The sequence below is a fragment of the Zingiber officinale genome, chromosome 1A (assembly GCF_018446385.1).
Source record: "Zingiber officinale cultivar Zhangliang chromosome 1A, Zo_v1.1, whole genome shotgun sequence".
NCBI lineage: Eukaryota > Viridiplantae > Streptophyta > Magnoliopsida > Zingiberales > Zingiberaceae > Zingiber > Zingiber officinale.
Window position 1 is genome coordinate 2674433 of NC_055987.1, and position 23060 is coordinate 2697492.

The 23060-nt window shown below is 35.9% G+C and overlaps 1 protein-coding gene across 1 annotated transcript; it reads right to left on the reverse strand.

Annotated features, from left to right (window-relative positions):
* Positions 1-741: 741 nt before the first annotated feature.
* LOC122015511 (AT-rich interactive domain-containing protein 2-like) lies at positions 742-7976 on the reverse strand. Its single transcript, XM_042572450.1, has 3 exons — positions 7287-7976; positions 2224-3009; positions 742-1174 (listed from the first exon to the last, which is right to left on the reverse strand). The coding sequence occupies exons 1-3, from the start codon at positions 7896-7898 to the stop codon at positions 1139-1141; spliced, it is 1434 nt and encodes a 477-aa protein (XP_042428384.1). The 5' UTR covers positions 7899-7976; the 3' UTR covers positions 742-1138.
* Positions 7977-23060: the final 15084 nt, after the last annotated feature.

A 23060-nucleotide genomic window follows, 5' to 3' on the forward strand; every position in this document is an offset into this window, starting at 1 on the left:
AGTAAATTATGATCGAAATCTAATTAAAATTGACTACGATCTCCTTTGAATTTATCTTTCGGACTGGACGGCCAGAGGCCACTAAGGTGAGTGGACCACCCTATGCTCAGTTATATATAATTTGTCCGCTGTCGGCATCCTCTGATTACCTGACTCAACTCAAAACTATAATTTAGATGGAAATATGAACCCAAAGAAGATCACAGTCAATTTTGATCATAATCCGACGTACAAATTATAAAAAAATAAGGAAAAGATCAAGAGATATGATTTCCTCTTCAAGGTTGATTAGGGCAAAATATATGTGGCAAAAGGCTATATAGTTCTCCGGTTGAATATCATCAGCCTCCAGATAAGATACTAATAGATAATTTACAAGTCTCACAGATATAGATAGGTAAATCAGGAATAACTTCGCTGAGACAACAGCCTTCAGGGTTGCTACATGTATTTGTAAAATTACAATGATATATCAATAAAATTGTCCACTCTTAACTAACTCAAAAGAAATACAATAAATGTGTTAGAAATGCTAACATAATGTTGATAATAATCAAAATTAAGAACCCTGCCATCTAAAAATAGGAGACAACTTTGCAAGTGTCAAAAATATTGCTGATATAGCAAATCAAGTCAGCACATTTTTTGTATGCAATTTGAGATGATGCCAAGTCATGTGCTTATGGTAAAACAAGTCATAGGTGTCAGCCAATTATTGATTATAAATTATAAGTACACAACTAGGAAAAATGGGAGATCATATAAACTTAGGCTACATACAATCACCACCCTAAATTTTAATCATGATCCATTAAGCAAGAGGCAGAAAAGTAGTCATGCTTCTAAAGTATGCACAAATGTTACAAATGATTGCAAACCTAACAATAGTTATAAAATTGCTTGATCTTAGATGTAGAAAAAAAAATATATAAAACAAAAAAACGAGAATAGTGGAGTTGAATACGCCTGTTCCTGTTTTTTTGATCAGTGGAACTCTACTTTTAGATGTGCAAACTCAATTTGCAAATCATCTTTTGATTTTGTCATCTGAGCCTTAGGCACTTGAGGGTTCTCTTTTTCAATGAAAATAAACTTTTTGTAGGTCGACCCCATTGGTATTTGGGGAAATTCTCATGTGCTAAGGTGATCTTAATGCTTCTTCAACTTCTGTGACCTGAAAACCAAAATCAGAAACAAGCAGTCTTAGAACAAAGAAAAATTGTGAGATCTCTCATCAAATACTAATTTGATTGGCAATTTGAATATTGGCATCTGAAATTCCCTTGAAGTTTCATGTTTATTCAAGGCATAATTAAGAATATGGTTTCAAGTGTATCAATCAACATAATGATCAAAACATTAGTGTTCTAGATGCTAGTCAATATCAATACAATGTCGGCACATGTAAATGTAATTATGACACTCATGAATTCAGTCGTATCGTCCAAAATAAGAAGATTCAGTTTCTGTAAATCATCATCTGATTCTATCTAATCAGTCACAAGAAAAAATACAACCCTATTTAAAAAAAACAAGAGGTGAAGTATTAATTGAAGCACCAACTATTAAAGAGGAGTGATGTTGAAGCTGACGAAACCAAATGCCCCTGTAGAAAAGTAGAAGCCAAGAAGTTATATTTTTGTTACTTGTTGCTCCAATATGTCAAAAAGTTATATTTTTATTACTTGTTGCTCTAAATTTTTAATTTAATTGTCTAACTAATTACAATAGCTTTACATTTGAAATAAAGTAGAAGGAATTATAGGACATTGACATGCTTCAAAGCTTGCGAAAGTTTTAACAGAGTATGGTTGCCCCCAGGGCGTAGCACAGACGGTAGGCGCATGGCAACTTTGGCGTAATGGCCAGGGGTTGATCCCCCGGGGTGATGGCCGACATGGTCGATCCCACCATGCGCTCAACGCCTGTGTACCTATATGAATCTCCCTCCATATCCGTGGGGCCGGCTCTAGGGGAGCCGTTAAGGTAGCGGATCTACCTTTTAACAGAGTATGGTTAGTATGGTACTGAAACTCTATTGTTCTGACTCCGATACATTAGACCTTAAGTTAGACTTCAACTAAGTTAATGGAAAAACAAATGGAAATTAAACATATCATGAGTTTTAGAGATTTAAGTTGAGTCCCAATAAAGTCGATTAAACTTCAAACTCCTATGCTATTCTATATTTACAGCTGTGTTCAACAAAGGTAAGGACTTTACCCTATCAACATCCACGCAATCTGAAGCATGAGTCTTTAAGAACTTGGCCTTTTTCTTTACTGCAACTCTCTTCTTTTTGGGATCCTCTTCTTGCTCATCATCGTGATTCTCTTCATCTGAGTTGATGTACTCAGGTGTTAATCTACTGTCAATGCTCATTCGTCGCAAGAGATAAACATTGAAGTAATAGTTTATCAAGTCTCGTCTACTTTTGGAGCTAAAGTGAGTTGGAATAGCTTGCCAAACACTAGTTCCTGACTCATTTTCTCGTCTCTTGAGAGCATCAAACCAAGCTTGTTCCTCACTTGTCCATGACTCGGAAACTTCTTCACCCGTGTTATCAAAGCCCCAATCAAAGAAAGCTTGACCTAGCTCAGCCTTCAGTTTAAATCTGGCTTCACTCACATGAGATCTGATGCAGACTATTGATCCTGGGGAGGGGCAAGCACAACAATTTGTTTCTCCTTGAAATTTTTTGTCAAATTCTTCCCTGTCAATCTCTTGTGCTGGCCAAGTTAGAAAGCCAACCCACTTATTTATATCGGAATCCTCGTTATAACTAGAAATGCTCGTTTCACTGGGTGGACCCATCCAAGCAGGCACATCAGCTTGGAAATTCGATCCAAGTCCAATGCGCTTTCTGCGGGTGCGAAGATGCCGAATATTTTCATTCTCATTTTGAGCAATCCTTTCAGACCTCCGTTTTGGCTGAATCAGTTTTTCAACAGAACCAACCTTCCCTTTCTTCTGTAATCCTACTGAGTGTCTCCTAACCTTTTGCTTTTTCTGGAAATATATCATTCAGTTAGTAACATCACAAACAAAGCAAGACAAATTCCCAAAAAAGTATGTACGATCCCTAATGATAGTAGATATTCCAGAATATGGGCTAGGTTTTATTGCAATAACAAGAAGAACACTGAAAATATCATGGAGATGAGAGTGGTAAAGATTCATGTTTGAGCAGGAATGTTCAGGGGTAAACATAGTGGCACTTGAAATCTCTTTCAGACACTAGTTTTTCTCCTCATATAAAAAAATATCTTTAACATAAACCATTCACTTCTGATACATTTCCTTTCTGATTTAGGAATGCCAACCTACGAACAAAGATGAGCAAGATAACCTAGGACCATATGCAGTAACAACCATAAACATATGATGCAATTAAGATTTTGACAACGTCTTTTCTTGTTAAAGGAGGTCCATAAAAATACCTTTCTTTATTCATGCCAGAGTCTTAAACTTGAAAGTACCAATTTTATATGATAACATGTTTGGTCAGACCCAGGTCGAAATAATGAGTATCATGAACATTAAAGCTCAAAAGCAAAACTGCAAGGTAATGAATTTAATTTATGATATACAATTCTATACATTTTGAATCAATATAATACAAGTCTTCATAAATAAAAACTTTTAATCAGGACAAAAAAGAAATAAAAATAAAAATTTAAAATAAATAAATAAACTGAAAAAGAATGCCATGCAAAGATAAATCATCTCATAAATTTGAGGTAACTTCAATGAGCACAAATTAAAGCAGTAATATAATCATTGTCACAGAAACTTTTGAAGTATACAAATGTAAGTTCTTTTGTTATATCAACACCAACATAAACAGTGTTAATCTCAACTAGTAGGGGTCAGCTATATGGATTTTTCCTCTATCAAACTATATGCAAAGTTATACCACTAGTCATTCTTTTATTGGATATAAGACAATAAAAGTTGATAAAAGAATAGCTGAGTCAGATCCTAGTTCAGTCACTTAGATTGTCAATTGGACCAATATGTTCAAAACACCTAAACCTTAGATTGACACCCTTACATTGACATCCTGGATCTACATTTAGATCTTATTGCAACTTCTATAGCAAGTGTTTGTAAAGTCTGTCCTTATCTCATTCATGGAGTTCCTTACTATCATTCAATATTATCAAAGTAGGAACAACATATAGAAGATCAACCTCCCTACCTCCAACAGGTCTTCTACTTAACCCCTCTCCCAATTTCTCATATTCCAAAGACATAGTAATTAGACCAATTTATAAGGGCCCTACATATAGTGTTGGCATCATTAAACATCAAGCAAGTTTAATGACGAATAATCCGTTCTCCTTAACCCCCATGCCTTTCCCCCTTATACCATATTCTAAATATTTCATTATTTCTAATAGCAATATTCTCACTTGTGGTTTTGGCGCATCTTCATAACAAGTATTGACCAAGTACAAAAGGCAGCATGAGTTAGTGGGTCTTTTTGATATACTGCTCACATCATTGCTGAACAAGCAGGTAGACATTAGTGCATTACATATAAATATTAGCTTTTTAATTTTTCAATAATTATTTCAATTGTATATTAACATTGATTTCGGTTATATTATTTGTAATTATAACACATGATACGAATTCAAATATTTTAATTATATATTATTTGAAATCATAATCGATTTTGAAGCCTTTTCTGGATCATAATCAAATAAAATTTTATTTTGCAAGCTACTCGGAGTTCACTAGCTTGCCGGCTAAATCATTGTTGAAGTCATTGATCCATGGCACACCTACCTAATTCCAATTCCACCTTTTCAATTGCACAGCAATTACCAAGTGTATGGTTGCAAAGTGTGTTCCATAATGCCCCTAGCTTCTCACCACATCGCATGCATTCCGCATTTTGGAAGTTATCAAAGATCATTGACTGGAAAATGCATGATGTCTTCCCAACAAATAAAAATTCCTTCATCAAGCATGATTAGATGTGAGTGATGTATCTTCTGCTTCTGCATTTGGTTAATTCTTTGCTGGGGATTATCATTTGGTGGGTTCTTGGTTTATAAACTCAAATATTAGATGGGAATTGTTAAATCACATCAAATCAGTTTTCTTTCTTCTGGTTATGTTTTAACTAGTCAATAAGCATTGAATCCAATTTTATTTCATTGTCTATTCAGTTTTATGTGCATGAAGTAGTATATCTTTGATAATCAAGTATTTCTGATTAAGAAAATTTTTCAGAAATTCTTCTTGCTATATGTATCTTTGATTTAGGTATATTTGATCTTAGATAAATGAGTTTTATAATTTTTAGTTTAACGTTCATAGATCAAACATGCAGTTAAAACAATAGATCAAATAGTGTGATAGATGATAGATCATGGTTGTTGTTTTTTTTTTGTTTAATAGATAAAGAATTTAATTTAATTATCTAAATAGTTTCAATAGTCAAAAGAGTAATAAGTTACAAAAATGTTTCAGTCTAAACTCTCTCAGGAATTGGACTTTGGCAACCAATTTTAATCTATGAAAAATTAATATGTCTTCATTTTATTTCCTTCAGTAAAGGTCACGGGTTCGAATCCTGGAAACAGCCTTTTGCAAAAAGCAGGGTAAGGCTGCGTACAATGGATTCTTCCCTGGGACCCCGCATGGTGGGAGCTTCGTGCACCGAGCTGCCCTTTTTTTTTCATTTTATTTCCTTTAGTATTGATTTCAATTGAATGTTAAAATAATTATAATTGGCGATATAAATTTAAAAATATAAGGCACATATATACAATATTTCAAGTATTATGTATGAATTCCAAAAAATATAAGATTCGTCTGTATATGAAAGACCTCTCTAAAATAGTGATTATGTCAAGATTACAATTAAGAAAATGTTAATTATTGTCAATTTCCCAATAAATTAAGCTTTCTTTTCCAAATTTATGATCCTAAATATATTTTCTTTATATGATGATTAGCATTCAAATAAAAAATTAATTAAAATTTGAGTATGAACTAGATTGGGCAAAAATCAAAGGAGCGGCCCTTACTTTCATTATCATCAAAGCCGCGCCATTTTGAAAAAAAATATTCAAAGGGCGCCCCATATTTTGAAGGTACCCTTGCCTAGCGTTGTTGAAGTTGCTCCAACATGAAGCTGCTTTGCAAATTCATGATGTTAAAATATACATTTCGCAATTTCATGATATTAAACTTACTTTATTTTAATCTTTATGTTTACTTATTTAAATAGATAATAAACTAGAGCAAACTTTCAAGTAAAATTTAAAAATATTATGTTTATTTTAACTGTAATATTATTTTAATTTAAATACATACGATATATCAGGATATTAGTTAATAAAATCAAACTCTTTAATTAAAAATTAATGATACAATATTATAAAGTTATCAATATATAATCAAAGGGCTAAAAATAATAATTAATCAATATTTTTTTTAATACAATGATTTGATATTATTTTTTGATTACCATTTCTAACAATTGAGTTGGAATTCAATTTCTAATATCTTCAGATCCATCCTAAATTCGGTTAACAGAACAATGAGAATTAAGATATAGTATTCCAAGCAGGAAAAAGGATTTGGAAATCTCTTAAAAACTGATCAATGTGTATAATTACTGGAAATTTATGATACCAAAAAAAAAACATATAATACCAAAATTATCCATAACTACGACTTCAAACACAAGAAATGGAATTCTCACTTTCTTGCATAAATGGAAAATTAAAAATTAGAATTAGAGTTCTTTGAAACTTTTTTCTGATGCAAAATTTAAATTCATATCCAACGGGAATGGTTCTAAACAAGATGTCAATAATTCTTATCTATTATTGCGTTGGAGTCAAAAATTAGTACCAACAGTTTAGATAACGTAATTGTCATTGGCTACCCAGTTTCTAGACGATATAGCCATTACCAGTAAAACATGGCTGTTAATTGCATTAAATTTGTCTAATCATCCTATAATCATGTTAATGAATCACTATTTCAGGTTTTGCTAGTCGTTCCTGGAGAATAATCGTATAGAATTTCTTCAAAACAGGGTCTTCTGTCCATTGCAGGTATTCTGTACTATATCTGAGTGGCCAGTAAAAAGAATGGAAGAGGAGAAAGCATCACAAAAGTGTGGATCAAGTAACCTAAAAACCTAAATTAAGCCTCTGTGAGGCACACAACACCTTTCTTTCGATCTCGTTCATTATAGATCAAATCCAATTAAGTAATTGACAAACAGAAGAAAAATCAGGGAGGCGACTCTAGATTACCTCAGGAGGAAGCGGGAACTCCCTCAGCTTAGTAGCATCGTCCAGAGTCCGAAACAGCGTCTCCCGGGCTCTCAGCACCTGCGCCCCCACCAACTCTTCCTTCTCCACCGCCCGCGTGCGGTCGCGGGGATCAATCGCCGTGCCTCTCAACCACGTCACCAAGCTCGCCAGTTCCGCCCTCGTCATCGTTCTGGACCCGGATGGGCCCGCGTCCGAGTCCCGCTTCTCCGCCTCGCAGCCGGCCACCCTCTCTTCCGGCACTCGAACGGCGTCGCAGCGCATCCCGTCGTCGCCCGGAGTTAACAAGCTCGGATCCGGCGCGTCGGGGACGAGCGGCTCGGGGGAAGGGGCGGGGAAGAACTGGTGGAACTGCGGCGTGGAGGGACGGCCGGAGAGGGGGGAGGCCGAGGGGATGCGATGGAAAAAAAGCCCACCGACCACTTCCTTCTCCTTTTCCTTGTACTCCTCCCCCTCGTGGGCGGCGCAGCCGGAGATCAGTAGCGGGTCCAGCGCGACTCCGTCTTCACAGATGTAGACGCCGCCCATCGAGCCCCCGCTGCGACAAGAGGACGGAGTGAGAGAGGAGGTCAAGCGCGAGGGGAAGGGAAGCATGGTGAGGGTGGAGAAGAGAGGGAGAAGCACAGGCACACAGGCACAGGCCAAGGCAGAGGAGGAAGAAACGAGGAAAATTAATTAATAAAATAGGGTAAAATGATATCTACCTCTTTTAAGTGGTGTTTGGACATTTTCCTTTAGTTTTGAATTCCTCATTTAAATGCTCGATCCTTAATTAATTTAAATCGGTACAAAATAGTTAAACTCAGAAAAATCAATCTTTAAATCCCGAAGGAAAAAAAATATGATTTTTTATTTTTATTTCTTTAAATAAAAATAAAACTATCTATTATATAATCTTTTTGATAATACCATTTAAGTTGCCAAAAAATTACTCAAAAACATTTATCTTTCAATTCTTAATTTCTTATATTTTCAATTGAGTCAGATTGCATTATAATATTAAATACCCCCATTAGCCTCGTCCATAGACTTGAATGCCATTTCTGAATATTTCTTACTTTTTCAATTTTTTTTATTTCTAAGAAAACTGTGGCTTTAATAATAATAATAATAATAGTAGCGTAGAAGTACATTACATTGAATCCGGACTTGAGACTCTAATTTAAATTTCTCAGAGAGATTGGGAGAATTAAGGATAGATTTGATAAATGAAAAAGTAGAAGGAGAACATAATAATTATTTGTGGAGTTGTCTCAATTAATTATTTTGTTGAGTTGTTTCCTTAGGTGGAATGAGAATAGCACGCATTATTTTATCATCGTTAAGTGACAATTATACCCTTCTTAATTAATCATTAAACTTTGATTAACCCTCAATTATTAATATTAATAATACAATTAACAAGATTATTAATATTAAATAAAAATTAAATTGAGCTATATATAGCTTTAGTAACAAGAAATATTAATTAAAGGTTATGTCAACACGTTGTCAATACCAAATAACTGAGTTTACACAACAACTTGAAAACTATGACAGTGACAATAACCTAATTCAAATGTCTAAAAAAAAAATCATAATTGATGCAAATTATTTTAAATTTACTTTTTTTTTTTAGAAATTTATTGATTTCAGAAACTTATATTTTAAGTGATCTTTCTAACAACAGGCCTATATAAATTAATTTTAAACCTAAGAATTACATTGACCCAAAAATAGTGTTGTTATTTTGTGAGAATAAAAGGTGTCTGCAAAGAGGAAAGTGAAAAGAATAATACTAATTTCAATGCTTTTAATTTTGGATAAAAACTTAAAAGGGCATCCCACGTGAACTAATGTGCCTTTATTAAATAGACGTTCATCGTATGTTTATCTCCAAAGTATTTTTATTTTTAGTGTTATTAGAATAATTGTTACATTGTATGTTATTTTCAATACTATTACTGTTGTAATACTTACGATTAATTGTTATAATATTATAGAAACTAATTAGTAGATGCTAATTGTAAAGTGATTTTGATCAATTTAAAATTATTTTGATAACACTTAAATATTTTAATATAATAATATTTAAGATTTAAAATTTAAGATTCAATTACCAATATGTAACACTTATTTAGCTATTATAATTATTTTAAAGTAATTTTGATAAAGTTTAAATGATTTTGATAAAGTTTAAGCATTAAATTGATAAATAATATTTTATGTATATTAATTTTTTATTAAAATAAAATACTAAGATCATCACTAGTGGCTTAGCTAGGATTTTCATTCAGGAGGAGCAAAGTGACGGAGTTGATTGATGACGGTGATGTTGGCGAAAAATAACGACGTCAACTAAACAAAAGAAATCAATCAAGAAAATTTCACCTCAAATTAAAAGGTGTTCCGGAGAAGAGATTGCGTTAGCCAAGTGAAGACGACAGACATGCAATAAATGATAGCGACGATAGTAGCAATCGGTGTGCGACGATAGTGGCTTGCTATAATGGCAGTGACATGTCGCGGAAGATCTTGTGGGTAAAATTAGAGTTAGGAAAAATAATAGGAAAGAAATTAGAGGAAGAAAAAAAATGAAAAGGGGAAAATAAAACTTCGGGATTAGAGGAGGAAGGAAAAAATGGACAGAGAAAAAAAAATTAATTAGGGAAAAGAGGAAAATGAGTTTAGCTGGAAGGATTTTAATTGAAATTTTTATTTAAAAAGATAGAAAGTTTCAAAATTTATGACTATATATATTTTTTTAATATTTTTCTTATCGTATTAATATTTTCTTTGAATTCCAAGGGGTGCGACCGTACCCCTTGAGCCTTATATAGCTACGCCCCTGATCGTCACATTGTGAAAACTATCAAGGGGAGCCTTGGTGTAATGGTAAAGTTGTTATCATTGTGACAAAAAGATCACGTGTTCGAATCCTAGAAATAGTCTTTTATAAAAAATAAAATAAGACTGTCTACAATGGATCTTTCCAAGGAGCCCGATAGAAATTTTGGACTATTTTTTTTTTTAATGAAAACTACTCAATAGCGGCTATATTAGCGTTGAGAAAACAATATTTTTGACATAAAAAACTGATTTGAACGCAGCTTATACTCTTAAAAATCTAATTAAAATACCATGTTTAATTTGTAATTATCGATTGAGGCAGGATTCAGTGGGCAAGCTAAGATATTGTTGTTCCTCTTTCAATAAACTGGGCCTTCTAAAAAGGCGATATAGAGCAAAAGTATTAATCCAATGTGATATTTGACATGACACTATTTAATTTAATAACACAACAAAACGATGGGCAACTCTTCCATAACGTTGCACATTCATAATTGGTACAATTTGAGCCACCACACAAGAAGACAAAAACAGATAAAAAAAATAAAAATCCGAGGTAATGCCTGTAGGGATGGCAATGGGTCGGGTTCGGGTCGAATTCTATATTCTCCGTCCCCATACCCATCGGGTATAGGATCTCCAATGGGTATACACATACCCATTAAATGATCGGATATCTTCTATAGTTATAATTTTTCTTCTTTCTATCCAACTATTATCATTCAACAAAAATATATTAAAATTAACAACCTATTAAAAAATATATATATAATTAAAAAAATAGATTAAACATCTATATAGTCTCCTCCTAATGTCAACAAAAATAGTAAGTTGATTTTAGAAAAAGAATTTTTCTTTAATATATGTATATATATTATTTAACCGTGTATTCGGGTCGGGTATCGGGTATTGATAGTCCCTCCATACCCTCCTCCATTTGGGTCGGATGTCGGATCCTCCATTGGATTCGGATGAAATTGCCATCCCTAGGTAATGGTACAGCGGTGAGATGCCTTCCAAATTTATCAGTTATCTAAAAAAATTGAGTATTCGTTTTGATAAATTAACGGATCAAGTTTTTTTTAATGGACGATTTGCGTGAGAATATTGGGTTAATGAGTTGTTTTCATGGTAATTGATTTTTAATTTATCTGGATAGTAGATAGAAAATTTTTATGTGATCGGATCAGTTATCCTAGGATTATTTAGTGTAAATAGGATACTTTGTGCTAACTAATAAAATTAGATAAAAAAAAACCTCGAGTTATGGTGCACTTGTAGGGTGCCCATATAATCTCCCAAATATCCACGGTTTGATTCTCAGTTAAGATGCATTGCAGTGCATTTTCCTCTCTGCCACTTGTACTTTCGGATTTATTCTAGTAACCGATAAAATTTTTTTATGGAATCAAATTGATTATCTCTCCAGAATTAGTTGGTTCAAAAAATTGATACATCAATATCTCTATTTATTATATTTGATGCACATGGTAAGTAAGGGTCCATATGATGGGCTCTTGACTGGGTCAACAGGGAGTCTGGATGGCATCCTCTAGGAATTGGTTAACGTGGGGTTTATGTGGCAGTATCCGACTTTCTGAGTTTGTCCGATCTCCTGAGTTGCCAACTCTACGACTTCTCGACCCACCAAGCTGCCAACCTCTAAACCTTCTAAGTTCTCGGGATGCAACGGTTACAAACAATATTATTTAATAAGGTATTCAAGAGATATTCATGATGTATTAAAGGGGCATTAATGAAGTTTTCTTCTTTCGGAGGCTCTCTCTCTCTCTTTGGGTAAGGACGCATTTCATTTTTTAACTTCTTCCTATTACTATCAAACTTTTATGCTAACTTAGGCATCAGAGTATTCTCACCGGGGCTTGTTATTCTCTACAGAACCTTTTGATGTTTATTACTCTATGTAGATAACTACAATGCTATCACTGTGGTGAGACTTTCAAATCGGAACAAATTGACGCCATCTATGAGAAACGTGAGTGAAAGACGTTGAACAACTACTCCCATGATTTTTTTTCAAATCGTTCAATCCAAACATCCTCTGGACAGATTTGTGTTTCTTTCATCACACCATATTTCTAGAAAATCTCACTCATTACTTCATGAAACTAACAACTATGCTTCTAGGTTCTAAAGAATTTTGTCCTCTCGGGACGGTCTAGTGGTTAGTATATGAGGTATTGCCACCATGAGGTCTAGGGTTCGAATCTCGGCATAGCGGAAGTAAATGTCTCCTTTATGTGCTAGTCATTATTCCAAAGACTAGTAGTTGTCCATGATTCACCTCCTTTATGTTGACCTGGGATGGATTGGCGAGTATATAAGGAGTTTTGATTTTTTTAAAGAATTTGTTCTCATTTGTTGATGATTAATCTACTTTAGAATAAGTTCAACGCCAAGAGAATGTCTCCTCCAAAGGCTAGTTGCCGCTCTCAATCACAAGCTCTCTCCATCTCTCAGTTGTGAACAAAGAAAAGAGGGAGAAGGACAGGCCCAAAAGCCTTTGGATGCATGAGTTAGGTCACATCGGAAGAATGATCTCCACTCCTCCAAGCAACTCTTTGGCGCTTCAGCAGTCTGCCTATGGGGCTGTATCACTAGAAGGGAATTGAGAAGTTTTGCCGAGTCTACTCTAACTTCCGACTACAATCTATGGAGCGTGAGAAGTCATTCCTACTTGAACCTTCCATTTTGTCGTCAACGCCAACTCATTCTCTTTTTCCCTTGCGACCCAACCCTCATCATCATCGTCGTCACCAATCACATGCCTAGAAGTCGCCCACATTGATGCGAACAGTTGCCACAAACAACCTATTGTGCTGCCTCTTCCCGAGCCATGCTCTCGTCCATCAATCTTTATCGATGATGTTTGTTGCGCATCTTTTGACCAATGACAACACTGTTTGACTTCCTCCTCTCCCCTTCAATGGGAGTGGGTTGTTCGTACTGTTTCCAAACAAATAATAGCAAGATATATTGTAATTTGCAGTCTGCAGTCTCATGATACAAAGATGAAGAGCTATAGAAGGATGTGAGGAAGATGTTTGATGCAATGTCTGAACTAAACTTTCATAGGTTGCTCCATCATATTAGTCACCACACTTGTCTCTCGGTTCAAGAAATTGTTAGCTTTAGGTTATTGGTCAGAAATTGTCTCTTGGTGAATAACTTGGAGCCTATGTTGGTAGTCTCAAGGAGTTTTTTTTATGAGGTAAGTCTCCTTCCTCTTATTCACGCGGTAGAAGATTATTTAGATGAATCTATCTGAAATTAAGATTAAGATATTTTGTTAATAGCGAATGTTAGGCCCTCTGATCATTTACCAAGACAAACCTCTGTATATTCCTTCTATTATAAAGCTGTTGTAAATTCTTCTCTTGTTATTGTGTTAATTGTTCATAGAGGATGATCATAACCTTTAGATTAAAGGAAGGATGGGATATTCTACAACATACAGAGTTCCAAATCCATTTCTAATGAATGGGTCGGTGAATCATATGCTTTAACTCCTTTAAAGATGCAACACTTATCCCTACTTGATTTAACTTTCCTTCTGTGTCTTCTATTTTAGCAATGGAGATCATATATTTTCAATAATAATGATGAATCCCATGAAGACAACTAACTCTATCTATTTTGTCAACTGCTAATACTGATATTGATATACACAGGACCATTGAGAACCAAGCAACTATTAAATCCCCTTCACTTGGATAGTTTTGATGTAGCTAATAGTTCATTGGACCATGTTGTTGACTAAAACTTTTTTTTCCTTGAACAACTTGGAACTTTCATTGACATTTATGTTTTCCCGACGTAGTACGGTCTTGGAATCACACAATTATTCCTCCTTTACATTAAGGAGTTAACTCGGGTGTTCTCTCCCCGATTTTGCAAGCATTCCAAAATTTTGATATCTAACCTATCATTATATTTCTCCTGACTCTATCGATATTCAGTAGTCGAAGATTGAGCTATTATCTTTCATATAGTGGCGGGGTCACCTCAAACTTACACATCAAGTTCCAACACATTTATCTCTATATTTTGAATATAAATTGTAACTCGTCCTTATAGTTTTACATGAATATATTTCATAGGTAGCTGATTATTTCTCTTACTCTCAGACTAGCGATCTCCGTCAGCAAATGTCCTTTTAAGGGCACAAACTCCTGATTCAGATATAGTCCCCTTTATACAAGGGGTGAGCACATATCGTATTGTCTATATCCTTTTTAGGACCCAAACTCTCCTGATTTGGACATAGTCGGGGTCGAGATCTAAGTTATAATATCAACCTCTTTTTCGCACAAGGGTAGAGCGCATATCGTATTACCAATGTCCTTTCAGGACTCAAACTCCCTCGACTAGGACATAGTCGAGATCGAGATCTAAGTTGTAATATCAATCTCCCCGTCGTACAAGGGTTGAGTGCATATCATATCGCTAATGTCCTTTTCAAGGCTTGAACTCCCCCGTCTCGGACATAGCGGGGTCAAGATCTAGGCTGCGATATTAACCTCTCTGTTGTACAAGAGTCAAATGCATATCGTATCACTAATGCCCTTTTTGTGGCTCAATCTCTCCCAACTTAGATATATTATGATCGGGCTATTATCATGCCGATAAGTCTCCCCTAGAGCACGATACCGGTAAGCCTCTCCCTGACTCCGCGTACATTCGGGAGTTGTGGATTGAGCATGATGCTTAGCTGAATTTCTCTCTCTCTCTCTCTCTCTCTCCACGGGTATTCGAGAGTCGTGAGATCAAGCTATTTTCTCCCAACTCAGACATAATCGAGGATCAAGCTATTCTCTCTCTAACTCCATGGGTATTCGGTAGTCATGAGATTGAGCTTATTATTCTCTCCCAACTCGAACATAGTCACAGATCGAGCTATTCTCTCTCTGACTCTACTGGTATTTGGGAGTTGAGAGATCGAGCTTATTATTCTCTCCTAACTCGGACAAAATCATAGATCGAGTTATTCTCTCTTCGACTCTATAGGTATCTGGGAATCGTGACATCAAACTTATTATTCTCTCACTACTCAAACATAGTCGTGGATCAAGCTATTCTCTCTGACTCCACTAGTACTTAGAAATCATGATATCGAGCTTATTATTTTGTCCAGATTCAGACATAGTCAGGGCTTAAGCTATTTTCTCTCTGACTCTATGGGTACTTGGTAGTCATGAGATCGAGCTTATTTATCTCCAACTCAGGCATAGTTGGATCTCGAGCTATTCTCTCTCCAACTTCATGGGTATTCGGGAGTCGTGAGATCGAGCTTCATATTCTCTCCCTACTCGGATATAGTCGCAGATCGAGTTATTCTCTCTCCGACTCTATGGGTATTCGGGAGTTATGAGATCTAACTTATTATTCTCTCTTAACTCAAACATAATCGCAGATCAAGCTATTCTCTCTTCGACTCCATTGGTATTCGAGAGTCGTGAGATCGAGAGTTATTCTCTCTTTGACTCCATGGGTATTCAGGAGTCGTGAGATTGAGCTTCATATTCTCTCTCTACTAAGACATAGTCGTGGATCGAGTTATTCTCTCTCCGACTCCATGGGTATTCGGTAGTCGTGAGATCTAACTTATTATTCTCTCTTAACTCGAACATAATCGCAGATCAAGCTATTCTCTCTCTGACTCCACTAGTATTTGAGAGTCGTAAGATCGAGATTATTATTCTTTCCCGACTCAGACATAGTTGCGGATCGAGCTATTCTCTCTCTGACTCTCTCGATACTCAGGAGTCATAAGATCAAATTTATTATTCTCCCCTGACTCGGATATAATCATGGATCGAGTTATTCTCTTTCTGACTCCACGAGTATTCGAGAGTTGTGAGATCAAGCTTATTATTCTCTCCTGACATGGACATAGTCGTAGATTAAACTATTCTCTCTCTGACTTCACTTGTACTCGGGATTCATGAGATCGAACTTATTATTCTCTCTAGTTTCTAACATAGTCGCGGATTGTGATATTCTTTCTCCAACTCCACCAGTTCTCAGTGTAGGGTGAATATCACACTCTTTAATAATTTTTCTTTTACTTGTTAAAATCAAAGTCGTGCAACGAAAAATAAAGAATAGGTTCGGTTACTTGGTTCGAAGCCTAGGTCGACTCCTACTCCAAGGCATGCGATCCTTGTTAAGTATGAAAAAAAAAAAACACAAATACAACCACACACCCCCACGTGCACACACCCTCCCCCATACCTCCTCCTTTTTCTCCCTCTTTTCTTCTCTTCCCCACCGACGATTGCAACCCCTTCTCATCTTCTTCTTTCCCTTCTCTAGCGGCGACGAACGGCAGATTTCTCTCCCGTTCTTCTTCTCAAGCAGCCCTCGTTTCCTCCCCCCGCACCTCTTCTCCTCCTCCAGCAAGGGCAGAGCACTGTTTTCTCCTTTGCTTCCTCTTCTCTGCTTCTCGGCAGCATCGTCGGAGCTCCTCGGAGTGTGTCGGAGCCCGCCGGACCACCAGAAAAGAGGGGAAAGCAAAGCCCTAGTTGCTGCCCTCTTTTCTAGCCAAACACAGCAGCCATCGGAGCTAGCTATGGCCTTCGCCGGAGCTCGCCGAGACCACCGGTGAAAAAGGGGAAAAGGTTTTTCCTTGCCCCTTCACTATCCCAGTAGCTTTCCTTATTTTCAACCTTCCCTAACTGTCCTAGTCACCTTTTGTTTCCTCCAACAGTAGCCCTAGCCGCTGTCCTTTTCTTGGCAGCACCGCCGGAGTTCACCGTAGCTAGTTGAGGCGGCCAACGACGAAGGGAAAATAACCCTAGTTGTTGTCCTCATTTCCAACAGCCACACAAACTCCTTAGAAGGTATATTTTATGCTTTGTGTTAATTAATGTGTAGTTAGGAGGGTATCTAGATTAGAACAACGGTTTCAGGTAGGAATGCGAAGTGGTACGAGATAGCGAGATCAAAAATAATGATCTAGTGGTTTCAAGTTGTAGATCATGTTCAGATTTTGTGTCATGATTTTATTATCATTTTAATTATTTGAGTTATTATATTTTGTAGATACGAGCTCGAATGGAGCACGGTGACCTACCGACACTCGCAGATTTTGCTATATATAAAGTGGGTACCTTTCTTTTTGACTCATATATTTATCCTTGTGCATGAATAAAGTAATAATGAAATTATATATATTTATATAATTATTTTCAAAAGGGAATTAAAATGATACTTAAAATAGTGAAATGAGTATTAAATAATTAAATCATTGGGGGATAAATAATTGATATTATTGCTGTTCACATGTGGGTTTATACTGGGATTTATATAGGAAGAGTTGTCTTTAAAATCAAAGAAATATCTTGAATTACTTTTCTATTGCTTTGTCTTTTGACTTGCTTGACCTTTTATGCTCCCATGCTTTTGATATTCTATTTGTTGAGACTTGTAGATTTTTATCCGTGAACCATATAATCCGTGAACCATATAATGATAAATTTACCGACTTTATATAAAAATATTAACTTAATTGACCATTTGTTATGAAAAGAGAATAATTATGATAAATGGATAAAAATAAAATCTTTAAAGTGAAATAATAAAGATGGTAATGAAGAATAAAAAAAAATGAAGACTATGAGCCTAGCTTTATACCAGAGCTCTATATTAGAGTACTGGATCACCCACATGTTATTGTGGTAGCGCGGTGGCCGCGGTCCAGAGTACTTGACCGTACACCTGAGGCGTGGTGGCGTGATGTAGCCCTCGGTCAGTGTTTATTATGTCTTCCATCGGTGAGGGCTGATAGCCCGTACGTCAGATGACGTATGCGACAGTCTTATACTCTGAGGAGGCTTTTAGCCTATCCATGTGATATTACACTCTGATGATATTGGCTCAAGTGATTCACTTTTTAGTTGATCTATCAGATTTATACTATGGATATACATGTTGATATTACTATGATAACTTGTATACCGATTGATTAAATAATAAGATTGAAGAATTGATTTTAATTGATGATGACAAATGATGATAAGGTGAAGATCCTAAACTCTAATATAAAAATTTTACTTGATTATAGATAATAAGAAGATGATTATACATATATATGTATAAATGTAGAACTTTAAGGATAACCTAAAATTGTAACAAAAGATTGTGAATTACTCTACTTCTTTGACTTCTTAAACAAGATTAAATTCATGCACATCTTTCTTGAGTATCCACTTAGTCATTTGGCTAACTTTCTACATTCCTTGGTGTTGGAATGTATACTAAAAGCCTAACTTTTGTAAACATTTATTTTGAAATAAAAGAATCATTTTTTATCAATATCTATATTTATTTGTTAAATGTAATTGTTCAATTAATTTATATAGTAGATAACATGGAATGTGGTGTCACACTCAGAAGATCATGTTATCAGTTCTTTATAAATTATAAACAGTTGCTCACGACTAAGATGGAAAGGAACAAACCATCGGAATAGTCGTAGTGTAATTAAGTATTAGTTTATCTTAATTAATAAATTACACTGGTACACTCTAAGTGTATTGAGTAGGACCATTTAGGTAAGTTCTTTTTATACTGACTTAATAAAAGAACTAGACCTTATTTATTATGGAAGTATGTGCTCTTAATCCTAATATAATAACAAGCACATATATTTAATATTTATTTCTTTGACTTATCAAAGGGTGAGATTTAGCTCGATAAATCAATATGCCCGATAAGTTGAGAAATAATATTACTTATAGTACGTGTTGTTGATTATAGAAGGAATCTGTGTCCTAGTTATCTAGGTTGAGAATGTCCCCAAGAGGAACTCATAAGGATTGTCATGTTAAACCCTGCAGGTGGACTTAGTCCGACATGACAATGAAGTTGAGTGGTACTACTCTTGGAGCTAGATATTAATTAAGTGAGTTGTCAGTAACTTACTTAATTAGTGGACATTTGTAATCTTAAACACAGGGAGACTAACACACTCATGATAAGAAGGAGCCCATAATGTAATTTGGGATTGGTGCGGTAGTGTGATAATAACTTTCTAGTGGAATGAGTTATTATCGATGAACTTGAGTTGTGTGTTAGGGGTGAGCACGGGATACTCAAGCTCATCGAAAGGCCAAAACCAATTTCTCCTCTAGGTCCCTGTCGTAGCCTCATTATACCATCAAGTCCATCCAAATGTAAGGCTCTTCTTGATGTCCAAGAAGTGGGCCTGTCCAATGTTTGGTGACCAAGCAAGGGCCGACCACATCCTCTTCTATAGGGGCCGGCCCTTTGCTTGGTGACCAAGCATGAAGGGGCCGACCACAATATTCAAACAATGAGGGTTGTTTTTGAATTTTTAAAATCTTCTCTTTGTAGAAAACTATAAGTTTTAAAAGAGAGATTTTAATTTTAAAAACTTTCCTTATTTGAATTTGGCCACATGTTTTAATAGAGAGTTTTAAAAGTTTTAAAACTTTCCTTTTTTAATCATCCTCATGGTTTAAGAAAAAAAGGAAAATAAGTTTTAAAATTAAAATTTTCTATCATCCTGTTAAAAAAGAAAATTTTATAAGAGAAGTTTTAAATTTTAAAACATGGTTTTAATTTTTAGAACTTTCTTTTTTTTTAACTCCTACTTTAGGAAAAAGAGCTTGTAAATTTTATAAGAAGATTTTTTTCTTGTAAAATTTTAAAAATATATTTTCCTTTTTTCTTTTGATGAGGTGGTCGACCACCTTGCTTGGTGCCCAAGCAAGGGGTCGGCCATAATTAAAATTAATCACAAAATTAAAATTGGTGATTTATTCAATCAAGAGGAAAGAAAAGGAAAAATAAAAAGGAAAAAGGAAAAACTAGAGGATGATTTTATTTTTTGTAAAAAGTTTTTCCTTATTTGCCTTGGGCAAGTAATATAAAAGAAGGAATGAGGAGGCTTCATGAGACACAATTCTTATTCTCTTGCTTGGAGAACCTCAAGTGGTCGGCTCTCCCTCTCCCCTCTCTTTTCTCTTTTGCTCTCTTCTCCTTGGTGGTGGTGGTGGCCGGTTTTTAGAGGAAGAGGAAGGAAGCTTTTGGGTGGTGATCATCTTGGAGATTCGTCGCCCACACGACGTCCAAGGCGAGGCGAGGAATACGACAGAAGATCTCGAGGTCATTAGTTTACAAAGAGAAAGTATAATTAGCAATTGTTTTCCGCATCATGCTAGTTATTTTTCTTTGTAAGAATTCCAAACACAAGAGACATTAGATCTAGTTTTTCGAGTTTGTGTTTTCTTCTTTTTCGAATTTGTGATTTGATTGTTCTTTTTGGTTAACCTAGAGTTATTTAAGGAAATTAAATATTAGCTTTCCTTAAAAGGCTTTGACTAGGCGGTGGTGGTTGCTCCCATATCCAAGAAGGTCATGTGCCTCACCATGCAGTCCTGGAAGCCAATTTTGGAAATTAATATTTAATGAAATTAATAACATAGGTGGATTTGAATCAATAGTGTTTAGTTCCGCTTGTGATTCAAATATAAACCATTAAGAACGGATAAGTTAAATTTGGAATCAATGATGTTAAGTTCCATCTGCGATTCCTAATTTAACTTCTAAAGAACACAATAGGTTATTTAAGGAAAGGTTCGACACTTGTACAAAAATTTTGTACAGTGGAACCGGTACGTTTTCCTAGGACTAACCAACACTTGGTCTCCAGTTTTGCAGACACCGGAATCCTTTTGATATTATAGTTGATTTTGCACTTTCATAGAGTTGCTCAGAGATTTCGACGTGCTGATTTTCTGGTTTGTTTTACTTTTGTTTCGTTGTATTTACATTTTGGAATTTTGTTACAGATGTCGTTTATCTGTATAGGATTAACTAACAATACCCCATAGGATTAACTAATTCAAACTAATAGCAAATAAAAACCAATAGGGTTAATTTTTTCTGGTTCTGTATTTTTTTGTTGGTGTAGCGGGGACCGGCAAGAGGGGGGTGAATTGCCTGCAAGTAAAAACCAAACCTGTCACGCCCCAGAGGAGTCCCTGTCCGAGAAAATTTCGGCAGCATCTCCCCTGTACGGTGGACAATCTGAAACTTTTCTACATCTCACATATACCTCAGCCACAGGCGGCTGGAATAATAACAACAAAATAAAGCATCACCACGCAGTTTATATAAGTAAACAGATAGATTATACCCTGACTCGAAATCAACCCTACTCCACTACACTCGTAAAGCTCAAATCCGACGAACTCACCTCTTCTACCGTCCAGGCAGGCATGTAGTAGAATAAATCCAAATCATACCAAAAGTCCATCAAACGGAAAGATTCCATACAATATCCATATGTAAAGTCCAAAACAAAACTAAAACAAAGTCTGATAGCGAAAAGCTAGAATAAAACAACAACTCAAAAACCAGCAGAGGAGTAGCACTACGTGCTGTGGGGACCAGCGACTGGAACTCCCTCTTGACAGCATCAACCTGAAAATAACAACAATGGAGGCGGGGTGAGTCCAACACTCAGCAGGTACAATTGATATGCAAAGTAAAGAAATAACAGTCTCCTGATATAAGAAAGATAAAAATGCATCTGAAGTAAACAGGAGAATGCTGTACTAACCAGGTCCTGAGTATAAGGTCAAACAGTCCGAGTGGTATAGGAATCCTGTATGCATGTCAAACATAGGTATCCAAACAATATGCAGCATATAAATGCAGCAACCACAAACACAAGCAATAAATGCATCATGCATATGATGCCAATGATGCGTCCTGGTCACCCCTGACGCCAGTCGATCATCTCATACAAAAGTGAGGCCGAGTGGGTAGGGCTGTGACAACCGTGCACTCTGTCGTCACTACTCCTGATGAGTGACCGAGTGGACGGGATGCTGTCGGAGTACACCTATCCTCCTACCCCAAATCATAAATGGGGGAGCGCAATGCTCTCATCTCCCGGTACTCAAAGACGGGGAGGAATCCCTGCCGGATAACACGTTGTGTCACACTACCCATGAGCGGACCAACGGTGCCTAACAGAGTCCCTGCTGCAACACACTCTGCCTGAATCGACCACTAACCCATGAGTGGTGGTGTGTGCAGATCCATGTAACTGGCGATGTGCTCAACAATAATGGAGCGGACTATCGCACAGCATGCAATCATGCAAATGATGCATGGCAATAACCATATAAACATCCTGACCTAATCCATATATATAGAAAAGTGCACCCTAGGTAAATGAATCATATCGAATCAAAGGTACACAGAAGGTATAAAAACCTAGGTCCTGAACATGGTGAAGCATGGTATATCACTACCCCCTATAAGCATGTATAAACAGGTAAAATATACATGGGATGCAAATCAAGCAATCAATCAATCATGTATCAGATATTGGGTAGTGACTAACCGAAACAAATAAAGGACATAATTAATGCAATATGTTAATTTCATTACTAAGCATATCAAAGACAAAAAAAGTCAAAAGTACCCGCCTCCGACAAAATGGTCCAAATCCGACGTCGAGATACCGTCTCGAATCAGAGCCCTATGTAAACAAAAATACCTTTACTTTTATTTAGCTAGAATACAAATAAACAGCTAAATAAATCCTAAATAGAAATTTAGGGATAAACCCTAAACCATTTCCCTCGACCTTTCTAACGGTTAATTAGGGTTAATTACCTTAACCCCAAACAACCTTTTTGATAAAAATCCAAAAACCTAAATCCATATAACATAATGATTCTACACTACCTAATGATGAATAAATTATCAATAGGTATCAAGATTATACCTAAACATGGATTAATCCAATGTTTTCCTAATCCAATACATGAATCCAACTCATCAACACGTAACAATTACTCTACTTCTTACCTTGATTCAAACCTCTGCTCTTGATCCAACCACTGGTGATGCTGGAACCAATCA

Coding starts and splice junctions, on each gene's coding strand:
- LOC122015511 (XM_042572450.1), bottom strand. CDS start 7,898: ATGCTTCCCTTCCCCTCGCGCTTGACCTCCTCTCTCACTCCGTCCTCT. Junction 3,010..7,286: donor AGTTCCCGCTTCCTCCTGAG/GTAATCTAGAGT, acceptor ATATATTTCCAG/AAAAAGCAAAAGGTTAGGAG. Junction 1,175..2,223: donor ATTGCGTGGATGTTGATAGG/GTAAAGTCCTTA, acceptor TTTGGTTTTCAG/GTCACAGAAGTTGAAGAAGC.